Source organism: Melozone crissalis, unplaced genomic scaffold (genome assembly GCF_028551555.1).
Source record: "Melozone crissalis strain CALT ecotype California unplaced genomic scaffold, PUWL_Pcris_2 ptg000023l_1, whole genome shotgun sequence".
Lineage (NCBI taxonomy): Eukaryota > Metazoa > Chordata > Aves > Passeriformes > Passerellidae > Melozone > Melozone crissalis.
In genome coordinates this window covers 36,559,328-36,572,409 of record NW_026535801.1, presented here as the reverse complement: position 1 = coordinate 36,572,409, position 13,082 = coordinate 36,559,328, and the positions used below count along the sequence as shown (strand labels likewise).

The 13,082-nt window shown below is 36.7% G+C and overlaps 1 protein-coding gene across 5 annotated transcripts in view; it reads left to right on the top strand.

Annotated features, from left to right (window-relative positions):
• The window catches only part of LRP1B (LDL receptor related protein 1B), a 641,000-nt gene that overhangs the window by 447,535 nt on the left and 180,383 nt on the right, over positions 1-13,082 (top strand). For all 5 annotated transcript variants that reach the window (XM_054278342.1, XM_054278341.1, XM_054278340.1 and 2 more), the window contains 4 exons: positions 4,112-4,312; positions 5,750-5,995; positions 11,791-11,988; positions 12,668-12,872. In XM_054278342.1, the coding sequence (XP_054134317.1) occupies positions 4,112-4,312; positions 5,750-5,995; positions 11,791-11,988; positions 12,668-12,872 (850 nt within the window). The remainder of the gene's footprint in view (positions 1-4,111; positions 4,313-5,749; positions 5,996-11,790; positions 11,989-12,667; positions 12,873-13,082) is intronic.

Below are 13,082 nucleotides of genomic sequence, written 5' to 3'. Positions count from 1 at the left end.
CTTATTTCTTTCCATTTTATGCCTGTAATTAGTAGCTGCAGGGTCTTTCCTTACAGTGGCTTTTGTGGCTTTGGCTAATGTGTCACAATGCCATGGGGATGAGTGCCAAGCTCCAAAACCAGGATTTGTCAGCATTCAGCCAAAAGGGATTTTTCTGCTTACAGGGGAGGTGATCTCAAGAGCCCATCACACCCAGCTCCTTTTCCAATACTCAGTTAAGGATCTATGGCAGACTCTATTTAAAACTTACAGAAATGGCCTTTTGTCATTTGCCTCTAGTAGCTGAACATTTTGTTCCCAACAAGTCATCTGACTCCTTTGGATATTAAATGCCTTATGGGTCTCTAAAAGCATTATTTGTTGAATAAACAAGTACTTTGCTTCTCCCCTTGCACATCTTCCATTTCTGTTTTGTGTTTTTACACCTTTATTATTTTGGTTGGTCTTGCTGGAACTGTCCAGCCTGGGCAGTCCTTGAGCTGCTGTGTCCAAAACCAGCCAAAATGCTGCAGGGTACTTGAGCTACCAGATTTTAGAATTGCTTTTCTAATTTTGTTTTTTTCCAAACCATCCTATGTTTGTTTGCAGTGATGTGTGATGGAAAATCTACTAGGGGTTACACAGCAGTAGGATGTGAGAAGCAGTCATTACCTGATTGAGATTGACTACTCCTGGGCTGCTGCTTGCAAATTATTTTCCGGTTTAAAATTAGATTACACTTCTTTTAAATTGGACTAGATTAATTTAAATTGTACAAAGGTCCAACTTTCTATTTTAAATTCTGATTCTGTCCTCCAAAATTATTACAGGCATGTACTTCAGCTCAATTTTATGTACTACATAAATTTGTCCTTTTTATTCCATCTCCCTACTTATCAGTTAGTAGTGCTGCACCAAGAGCAGAATCTGTGCAATCTCACTTAAAATGTCATCTAATTACTCTAATGATCATAATAAAGTACTTCTGTGAAGATAAATGCAAAAGAGCCATGAATACTTCAATTTAGTAAGCAGCACATCTGAGCTGTAATGCTTATTTGTCATACTTACTGTTCTTTTTATTTTTTCAAGCAGCAATTGATGGTATCCCACCATTTTTGATGCTAGTCTGGACTATTTTTTTAATACTTTGGTTTGTTTTGGCTTTTTGTTTTGTTTTTGGGTTTTTTTCCTTACATGTAATAATATATTAGAGGGGAAAAAGGATTTTGAGGAAAAAAGTAGTATTGGTTTGGAATGGAAAATAAGGAACGTACATAGAGGAAATCAAATCAATGGGTGCAGATCACAGTGATGCTGGAAGATTATAACAAAAGCAGCCCTGGTGCTGTCTGGATGGCAATTGTCAGAGTCCAGTTTAGATTTGTGACCAAAGAACCTGGAGCTGAGGGAGCCTAGGAAGGAAAGGTTTTCCAGAAACATGATGAAGAAATTGATGGTATTTTTATCCTTAGCTCATGGTCACATTGTTTTCTGTGGTATTAGCTCTCTTCTTCTTCTTTAGGCCTGTTTTTTTGGCTTCTTTTTTTCCTCCTTTTTCATCCAGGAGTCATTTATAAACATCTGCTTTGTACTAAAATCTTTAAATTGAGAAATGACCACATTTTTTAAACAATGTGATTCAGTCTAAGTCCCATGTGTGTTCTGCAGGACAAGTGAGATCACCAACCATCACAACATTTTTTAAAATGTGTGAGGTTGGAACATTCTGTAGTGTTGATGGGATGGAGATTGAATCCATGCTCTAGTTTAGGAAGGTGTTACATTACAGCTTTAGGCAGTAAAATTATCTGTGAGAGAAAACAGTGCAATTAATGCTCCACTAAAGGAGTTTTCTTATGGTTGAAGATGTATTCAATCAAAAAACCTCTTGGCTTCAGTATCCTGACAAAAACTGAAGGGATGTATAAGTAGTTAATTCTGTGGATAATATTTGCAGGAAATAAAAAGCATTGGAGAAGCATTTGGATCAGGCTTTCCCACATAGCTGCTCTCAGGCCTCCTGATTCACCCTGTTACACAAAAGAGCTTAGGACAAGGGCAGATACAGCCATTGAGGCAATTAATTTATGATGGAATTTTACTAAAGAGGTTCCTGGAAACCAGAAGTGTGAGTTTCACTAAGGGGCAATAAAGGAAAAATACTTCAGTGAATTTTAAGCGATGATTTCGAGACAGTCATAATATTTCATTAAGTCCATCTCTTCAGAATCTTGGCAAAGATTAATTCCTCAAAAGTATATTCTATTTAAGAACATGTCTTATCTATCATAATGAAAGATGAATCTATCATTATAAAACATATCTTCACTAAGGTACAAGAAAAGCAGGGAAACTGATTTTCTCTGTAAACATTTGAATGCATTAAAGATTAAAATAACAGATTAGGAGCACTACTGGAAGCAACTTCAATTTACTTTGGGTTATGGTTGGTTTGGTTCATGTTGGTATTTTCCATTAGCTTGCATTCTACTGCTGTGTTATAGTAATATATAAAATCAATGATCATTCAGTATAATAAAGAATAGGGACAGTTTTTGAAACACTTGTGATTGCATGCAATGATGAGCTGAATACATATCATGCATACAGTTTTGTTTCCTCATGTCTGTGCAGTTGTCTTTTCAGTATGGGATATTTGGGACTTAGGCCACTAAAGAAAATTATGGAAGCTTTTCATTCTAATTGCCACCCCTCCCTCTTTGTTTTCAAGCTGATTTTGCACTGGCAAAATGATATTCTGTTGTTTAAACCTCACATTCAGTGTAGTATGATCCTGAAGTTCTTGCTTTTCTTCACCAAAAGTGAGAACAATCTCACATTTTCATCATGAGTGCTGCAGAATCATGGTTTTTTTCAGTTTTCTTGTTTCACTGTCTTTTATCCCTTTGACTTTCTGTGAGCACATTAACTATTTTTCCATCAAAAGAGGACTAAAATGTCAAACCAAGTGCATTAAACCAATCTCCAACAAATGTGTCCTTTTAAGAAAACTGAAAGCTGGTGTTGTATAAGCTGGGAAGGGTGAACTGACACAGAGAGTTGTGTCAGTTCATCCTGAGCAGGTTTGAACTTAGGAGTCTCAGGCCTTGCCAGTCAGTGCCTGAGCATCCACCAGCATTGCTGTTAATGGAACTAAACGTTCCCAGGATCTTTTTCCCATTCCAATTGAATTTTTCTCTGCATAATTAATTCATAGGAAAAAAAATTTTTAGATCAGCTTCATTAGCTGTGGTTCTATCTGTTCTCTCTCTATTAATTGGAAAATAAAGTACATGACATTTCTGTTCCTGCTCAGAGTTATCAAAATTTACAGCTAAACCCTCCTGGCTGTAGGTAGCAAGTAGAAAAATAGGTTGGGACAGGAGCACACGCGCTCACCTGTGAGTGTCAGCATTCACAGTCTTGGCTCTTTTCATTTAAATTCCTCCTTTTGCTCATTCTAATTGAATACCTCCATGATTTTAAAGACTAAAACCCTTTTTCTAATCAAGAGGCTTCCTTGCCTCTCTAAACATTGATGGTCATCGTAAATTCCTTTTCTCCCTTTTGAGACATGATCTGATCACTGATTTGACAAAACTGAAGTAATTTAAGAAATTTTGTCTGCTGTAGTTATTTTGCCTAAAAGCTAAATATTTATCTGACATCACTGGGAAATGGGTTGTGTCTATTTTTAGAAAGATTTTTGCTTTGCAAACCCATGCTAATTAAAAGTCACATATTGAAACATTGCTTCCATGGAGGGCTGTCACTGTAGAAGATAAAAGAAGGGAGATAAAGAAAAGCAAAAATTTAAAATAATTAGAAAATGTTAGCATGATGTGGTGTACTTAACAGATTTTGAGGTTGTGTCCTGCCTGCATGCACTTTTGTGCAGCACTCAAATAAGTAGGACTGGTGTTTGGAAAATTAGATTGTCAAAAGTGCTGTGAATGATGCTTCAGAGTGTAAGTGCAAGTTGGTTTCTTTGTTCTCATCAAAGAGGAAAAAAGTACTAATAGAAAAGAATAATAATAAAAGAGAAATCTGTACATTGTTTTGAAGGTTTTTTCCTCCTGAAGTTTGCCTCCAGTCTGATTTGCTGTGTTTATTGTCTCTTTTCCCCAAGGGAGATGCATTAGCAAAGCGTGGCTATGTGATGGCGATATTGATTGTGAGGATCAGTCTGATGAGGATAATTGCGAGGGCTATTTGTGTGGACCACCAAAATACCCTTGTGCTAATGATACCTCCATCTGCCTACAGCCTGAGAAGCTCTGCAATGGGAGAAGAGATTGTCCTGATGGATCTGATGAAGGCGATCTTTGTGGTACTTTTTAGACACCTTTTTCTGATTGCTCATGATACTGCCTGTTGTGATAGCTCCTGTTGAGGAAAAGGTTCTCCTGCTGAAATTTTAGTACTGGAGTCTATGTGAGGATTTTAGTTTAGTTAAAGTCATACTGCGTTTATGCTTGAAGTTTTAGCTTTTTTCAAATGAAGCAAAGGAGACAAGTATTTTGTTTTCAAGCCCCTTAAAACTTTCCTAGAGGTAAACAATTTAATGGGCATTGATGTGTAGGAAAGGACTTCAGCTCATCTGCAGTTCTCTCCAGCTACAGAAGTTGAGTTGCCATGAATTGTTTGGCTTGGAAGACACCTTAAATGTCAGCTCATCCTGACCTCCTGCTTAGGCAGGGATACTTCTGTTAGACCAGGTTTCTCCAAGGCCCTTCCAACCTGGCCTTGAACACTTCCAGGGATGGGGCAGCCACAGCTTCTCTGAGGCCAGGGCCTCAGCACCCTTAAAGTCAAAAATTTCTTCCCAATGTCAAATCTAACTTGTCCCCTGTCAATTTGAAGCCACTCCTCCTTGTCCTGTCACTGCAGGCCCTTGTCCAAAGTTCCTCTCCAGCTCTTTTGGAGCCTCTTTAGGCCCTGGAAACGACTCAGGTCTCCCTGGAGCCTTCTCCAGGCTGAGCACTTCCAGCTCTCAGCCTGTTTACAGAGCAGAACTGCTCCAGCCCTCAGAGCATTTTCATGGCTTTCCCTGGACTTGCTCCAAAATGCCCCCATCCTCCTCATGCTGGGGTCCCAGAGCTGGATTCTGTCCCTCAGGTGGGATTCATTTCCCTCACAAGAACAATCTCCTCCTTTTGAGGTACAGCTTTATTTGATGCAGTCCAAGATACATTTGGCTTTTTGGGCTGCAAGCTTCCAGGCCATGTAGTGCTTCTTATCCACCAACACCTTCACCTCCTCCCCCTCATGGCTGCTCTCAGTCCATTATTTTTCCAGCCTGTATTTGTGCTTGTGGTTGGCCTGACTCAGTGCAGGCCCTGGTATTTGGTCTTGTTGAATTTCAACATTCAGGTGACACCGGCCCCAATTTTCAAGCCTGGCAAAGTCCTTCTAGTCCATCTTTTCCCTGCTGCCTCACTCACACAACTTTGTCTGATCAGAAACTTGCTGAGGGTGCCCTCAAACCCACTGATAAAGGTGATAAACAGTGTCAATCCCAACACTGACTCCTGAGGATCACCACTTGGACATGGAGCTCTGCTAAAACCATGAAGGGTTCAGTAAAGCTACCAGATGAATGGTTGCACATCAGATAATTTTGAAAACAAGTATAGAAATCTGGTTTAGAAATAAAAATTTATGTTTGCCCATCTTGGAGGCTTTTGTAGGTGTTTTAGTTGGCTTTGCTATATACAACCTGACAGCTTTTGCAGCCCTTAATTATTGTTTTTCCATGTTATTTCAGATGAATGTTCACTTAACAATGGTGGATGTAGCCATCAGTGTTCTGTGGTTCCTGGAGGAAGAATTGTGTGCTCCTGCCCTGCAGGATTCAATCTTACTGCAGACAACAAAACTTGTGAGATTATGGATTTCTGTGCCAAGCACCTCAAGTGCAGCCAAGTTTGTGAACAGCATAAAAATACTGTCAAGTGTTCATGTTATGAAGGCTGGAAGCTCAGTAAGGATGGAGAGAGTTGTGTTAGTACTGGTAAGTTGAAATTTGGTGCATGTTCAATATTCAGGATGCTAATAGCTGTGATGGTAATTTATTGAGAGCTTCTTTCACTTTTTATTTTTTCCTATATATGAAATGCAGGCTGGGATTTTCCAAATGTAGGATGATTGCAATACGAGAACTCATTAAAACTGTCCCTATTCTTGATGTACAAAGGGATATTGAAATATTAGGCTGTTGTTAACCTAAGAAGGCTAATATCAGGTGTTTCTAGGAATGTTAATATGGTATAATTCTGAAACTCTTTGAAAATTTATGTAGTTTTTACAGTTAATGTACAGTTAATATAAATGGACATATATGTATAAACACTATTTTGCATTCTATGTGCGATCTTTAACATGTACTTTTAAGAAATGGATCAATCATGATATTGATCAGTATTGATTGAGGGTTCAGAAGGTTAATTTTGAATGTGCAGTTATATGCTGCCTGTTAGCATTCAATATTTAAGATGGTTTTTTTTCCCTAAGGCATTCTGGCACTTGTTTTTTGACAGCAGTAAGAGCTTGCTCAGCTCACTAATTGAGGTGAAAACCAACATGAGCCAAAACAGGAGAGGGGAATGTATTCCCCTCATTGTTCACTGTTAATAAGTACTGAGGCATCATCTGGAAACCATGTTAGGAGTGTGTTTTTCAGGTGCAGTGTTGTGTGTAAAACAGAAACATGCATGTGCAATATAAACTGTAATCACACCTTTACCTCGCTGCTAGAGACTTAAAAATAATATTGAGTTTGCTTTCTAGATTTTCATAACTCAGTTTTCTTTGGTTCGGGATTCTTTGATAATTTTATTCTATATTATCTCTATTCTTTCATGGAGTTTTAGCAACTCTGAACAGAAATATCTTCCACATTCTCTTTTGCTTATTTGGATATTTCACAATTCAGTAAATATGATTAGGATGTTCTCTGTTTATTTTTACTCTGCAGTGATTTCTGCCAAAGTTCAGTACTTTGGTCTCGTTCCCAATGACTTTTGATCAATCTGATTTGCTGTATTATGGACACTTCCAGTAACTGAAAAAAAGTTCATTCTTATTGGGTTAGGGAAAAGAGAGGATTAAAGGAATTTAAGGCAGTGTTAGTAACTCATATGAGGAAAGCCTGAAACAAACTTTAAACCAAATCAGGTGGAAATGACTGATATTTGGAAACTAAAGGGGGAAAAAGTGAAGTATACTCGCTTGTGGTATAAAATAAGAAAAGTGAGACTACAGTTTCTTGGATTTCTTAAGCCCATGAGATATTTCTGCTTAATGTTTACTGGTGCTGGTGAGAATCTGAAGTTACAAATTGATTTCTCCAGATGTTTTTTTCAAGGAATGTAATACTAAATATATGATCTGAGACCTGTGGTGTCAGCTGATATAAAGAAAAATGATCCTTTTCTTTACAAACTGTAATGATGCTGCCCTAATGCCACCAAAGCTGTGACAAAATTATTCCATATTAAATATGGCATGTCCTTTTAGAGGCACAAATCATCTTGGCCCTTTTCAGTTTATTTAATTCAAAAGGCATGGGAAGTTCTCTGGAGGACACATCCTCTGACACTTCACTTGCTGACTGTGTGAAGGGCATTTTAGGAAAGTGAGAACAATTTTGGTTTCTTTTGTGAACCTCTGAGACTCAAAATGTCCCCATCATCTGAGTCTGAGCATGAGATCTTGAATGAACTTAGAATGAAGAAAATACTTTTATATTATACTATTAGAAATAAAGTTCAAAGTGACCTTATGAAGACAAGCTGTCCCCCAAATGCCAAACTACTATTTCAACAATTTCAGTTGTTATCTAGTAATTCTTAGAATAGCCATGGTGATTTAAGATGCCTTGAACCAGGTGTGTATTCTATTAGAACAGTAACTTGTAATCTGTTTTCCAGAAGAAAAAATAAATTACTCAGAAGAAAATGAGAACATTGCCCTTTACCTTTTTTTGTCCCTCTATCTGAAATAGCATTTTCCTATGTATAAGAAACATTTCACAAGTACACAGCAATAATATGTGAAGTTAGTATGCAACATATTTTCAGAATATGGTAAAAACATTTATTTGTGAGCCCATTAGAAGGGGAATATGAGTGCTGAAAATGCAGGAATTATGTGATTCTATCTTTTTTTTTCCTGATTGCATTTCAGTATCAGAAAGTGTGCTTGTCAGGGGAATCTAATGAATTTCCAGAGAAATATAATGACTTACAGAATAATAAGTATATAGAACTAAAATGCTTGAATTGAGCAGTTCTTCTCTTTCCAGTTTCTTTTTCCAAGCCTCCGTTGTATCTCATTTCTGCATATGTTGCCTTCATTTCTTGAGGGTTTTAAATGTTGTCTTTTTTCTCCTCCAGACTTTCTGCACTTTCCATGCCTGTTTTCATCTCCTTTGCTTGTTGCTGTTCTGGCATTGTGACATTACTGACTTCCCAAATTTTAAATGTTTCCTTTAGATTTAAATTTGTATTGATTGAACTAAGAGTGTGTTACAGAGCTCCATTATTCAGATGGAAAGTCAATACAAATTATATGTTTCATACTCATGGTCCTGGTTTCTCTAAAAACACATTTCAAAATAGGTTGTGCTGATATATTGCACTTTTAAATGATAAAAGCATTCAGAAAAAAAAAACAACTGAGCTTAAAAGATATTTAAATTTCATGTTTACATTCAACCTTTCAGACTTGGGTATAGTAAATGTTAGATGAGCTCAGAAACACTTAGGCTGACAATTAATTTTAAACTTTCCTAAGCAGTGGAAAATATATCACTTTATATTTATTTATTTATTAATAGAGGATGGTGTGTCTGACTGTTTGATCTGTCTTAGCTGGTTAGAAACTCAAATTTGTTATAATTCCCAGATACCTTTCAATACTAAAATGGAGAGGGGAATACTCCAATCCTCTCTGAGCTTAGCCAAGCTTTTACTTAAGGTTCCTTTTCAGAATCTTTATCAAGTTATTGTTTTTCTTTGAGGTAATTTTCATAAAAGCACATTGTAGATTGCTTGCTGTGCTGTTGTTGTTAAAGGGAGCTTCAATCAAACAATCAGAATCAATCAGAATTTTTCCTAAGAAAGAAAACCCACTGAAAAATGTGAGGCATTATTCTTTATAGAAGTTTTTTTTGATGGCATTTGTGGGCAGTTTTCTTCTAGCAGAGATATTTTTTTTTTACAGTTTTTCATGTAGCTTATACTTAGTTTGCCTCATATATTTTATATCCTAACCTTTGTGGTAAAAATTTGAGGCATTTATGAAATCACAGAGGGCAGAAATGTATGATTTTTTTCTCAACAAATTGATAGCAGTTAATTTTCCTGAAAGTTTTAAACAATATGATCAATAACCATGGTATTGATTTGAGACTTTACAGAAATTCTTTTAATCAATTTGCTGAATAAAAAGTATTTGCTCTCAATTTCTAGAAGATTAATCAGGAAAATAACATCAAATTTTGGGTTTATTGGGTAATGGAAGCCCATTTTTTAAAAAATTTATTTGATTGAGCCAGAAAATCCCAATTCCCTGTAATGTAGCTGATTTTGTAGAGCCACTGAATGATCAGGGTGGAAGGAAGATCAAAGCCCAGCTAATGCTACTGCTGTTTATCTGCTTTCCAAGACCTTCAGGACACCTTCAGTGCTAAACTCCAAGCTTCCCAGGGGTGAAATGTTTTGTTGACTCACTCTCCTGAAGACTTTTGTTTTTCTGGGCTTTCTGAGTCTTCCTGGTCCAGTTTAAGCCTTTAATCCTTGCCCTACTTGTTATTTATACAGAAAACAGGATTTTTCATGTTTTCAATTCATAAGCCTTTTATGTCTTCAGGGAATTTTGCGCGCTTCCACTCATCATCTTATTCCATTTTTTTAGACTAAGCAGTTCCAGATTGTTCATTCTTCCCTTGCAGGCCATGATTTCTGGACCCCTTGGAAGAGCTGCTCATTTCCTCCTGTATTTCTGTACTGATTCACACTCCTCTTCAAGAGCTGTGCTCAGAGGAGGGTGCAGTGTTGCAGGCTGTTGTCAGCCAAGCTTAGGGTTTTGTTGTGTTGATTTCAGTTGTAAATCCTGTCAAGATCCCATTGAAATTTAATCCTTCTCATAATTTGCACTGTTGGTTATTTATCTTAAACTGTGTTTCCTCTACTTTGAATGAAAAAACACCATCTAACATAGCACAGATTTATTAGGGCTCTTTTTTTTTCCCCATTGTGTTGTTAATTGGTGAGAAATACAAAAAAATCTAATAGTGAGGATTATGACTTGTGTTCTCATGCATTGGAATTGCCAAAAAACCCCATAGATCAGTATCCTCCTGTACAGCAGCTGCCAATTTATCAGAACTTGGGAAGTACAATTAAAGTGTGTCTCAAGTTCAGATAGCTGGTGCTTGTGAAACAGCTCCTAATGTCAGTGATCCTGTTCTGCACTAAATTATTTAACCACGGCAGAGCTTTGAATAATTTGCTTTGCAGAGAGTCATTCATTGCTTTAACAGATGGGAGGGTCATTGGGAAAGTTCAAGGCAGGTTGTGAACAAGAGCAGAAACAGCTCTGCTGAGCTGCTTGATTAGCCTAAAACATCACAGATAATTTAATGTGTGTGTGTGCCGTGGGCACCAGGAGAAGAGGAGCTGCAGGAGGAAGTGAGCAGTGAAGTGTTCAAGGGAATGGGAAGGGATAAACTGGGTATTTTCAGAGCTCTCAGGAGAAGCAGGAGTATTGCCTGTTGCCATAAACTGCCATGAATATTTTACATAAAGAAGTTTAATTGTATGGAAAGCAAGCCTCCCAGTATAATCTGTGTTTCAGTCTAGGAAAAGGAGCTCATAGTGAGGGAGAGACAACTATTTCCCCACAGAAAAGGCTTGTTGGGAAAAAATATCTTTATCAAAATGAATATACTGAGTTGATTCAACAGTTTATAGAATCCAATGTTTTGTCTTCCTTGTTTGTTTTATTAACACAGCTACTTGCTTGAAAAACCTTTCTTAATGTATGTTAGAACTATAATAAAAAAATCAATTTCATAGTATGGTTGATGAATGCTGACCATGTTTACAGATATTTTTATGCTCTTTGATATCAACTCTTTGGTATCACTTTGGCACAAATCATGTAGCATTAATTCATTAACAATGGAAGAAGAAAGTCAAACTCACTGGCACGAATCACGCAGCATTAATTCATTAACAATGGAAGGAGAAAGTCATTGGTAGCTGGATTTGTGATGACATGACATCAAATGTTCATTTTCTTGCTTGTTATTTTGGCATGAGGGGTTTTTTATGCACTTCAATCGATAACACAAGGTACACTGTATATTCAAAAGGTACTTTATGTATTAGTAAGTGGTTTCAGCTGATTGGCTTTTGAAACAATATATGTTTTAATGGTTTCATTTTTCTGAACCTTTTGAGAAGCAGATTTTAAATTTGATAATGTGACTTTTTAAAGCTCTAATTATGGGCTCATAATGCTAGAGCTACAAAATACAGTTCAACAGTTGAGTCTGATATTCCCAAATTTAATGTCTAATATCTCTAGTTGGGATCAAAGATAATGCTAGAAGGGAGAATTAAGAAGTCTGTTGGACTGAAAAAGTAATTGAAAGACTCTTTATCAAAAGATGAATTGTTTTAATCCTCTCTTTCTCCTAATAAAGTATTCTGTTTTTCACCTTCCACTTGTCATTTATATCAATTTGTAGCAATATCTTTTTTTATTATTCCTTTGAAATGTTTAATCTTCGTCTTCCAGATCCATTTGAGGCTTTCATAATTTTTTCTATTCGACACGAGATCAGAAAAATTGATCTTCACAAGCGTGACTACAGCCTCTTAGTCCCTGGTCTGAGAAACACAATAGCCCTGGATTTTCACTTCAGTCAGAGTTTACTGTACTGGACAGATGTGGTGGAAGATAAAATTTACAGAGGGAAACTCTCTGATACTGGAGGTATGGATTGAATCTTTATTTCCTTAACATTGGAACACCTGCAGTTACAGGGTGTGAGACCTGGTCAGTCGTAACTGAGCTGCCTTTCTCAGAAACAGAATTTATGATGGCATTCTGCCTTTCACAAGGGCTATATCAAGCTTGTACTTCATTTCCAGACAGAAAAAGACTTTTGTTATCAAAGTTTCCTTTTGCAGTATGCTCTCTAGAGGGAAGAAAATGGCAGATGCAAAGAACTGGTGTTTCTTCCTGGTCCAATGAGTGCAATATTGATTTATTTCATTTTTTGCAGTTTATCTTCACCTTATTAAAAAAATATAAGAATTTATCAGATGTCTGATAAATTAGGTCCTCTTACTAGGTTAAAGATTCTGCTTTAAAACTTTATAGCATCCAGAAAGACTTTTTCTTTGCTCTGGTGACATACTGATGGCCTATAACTCAATATAATCCCATAGTATATACAAAAGAGTTTCTACAAAATGTTCCTTGTTGAAGTACATGTTCCAGTGCTTTCATCTAAAATGCAAACACCATATATACCAGAATTCACTCCAGGAACATCTGATAAGCTTGTATGTCCATGTTCATTCTACCAGTCTCTGCATCAGTCCTTTAAGAATCTCTTTTCTACTTTATTTTTTTTTTTCTTCTTTCTAATTTTTAACTTTTCTTTAAGGTGTCAGTGCCATTGAGGTCGTGGTGCAGCATGGCCTGGCCACTCCTGAAGGTCTGACTGTGGATTGGATAGCAGGAAACATTTACTGGATAGACAGCAATTTGGACCAAATTGAAGTGGCAAAACTCGATGGCACTTTGAGGACAACATTAATAGCAGGAGCTATGGAGCATCCAAGGGCTATTGCTTTGGATCCCAGATATGGGTAATTGTAAAGTATAAAAACATTATTTTTCCTTGTTGCAAAGTATTTTGAAGATGCTTAAATGTGATATGTTTATTTCCTTTTTTGCTGTGAGTTACAGTTTCTAATAGCTCTTGAAAGTCTATTGTGAATAATAATGAATCCATTATTAATGTGTTTCTTCTAAGTGAAAAGGATTTAAAAATGGTAAATCAGGAGATACAGGGATGT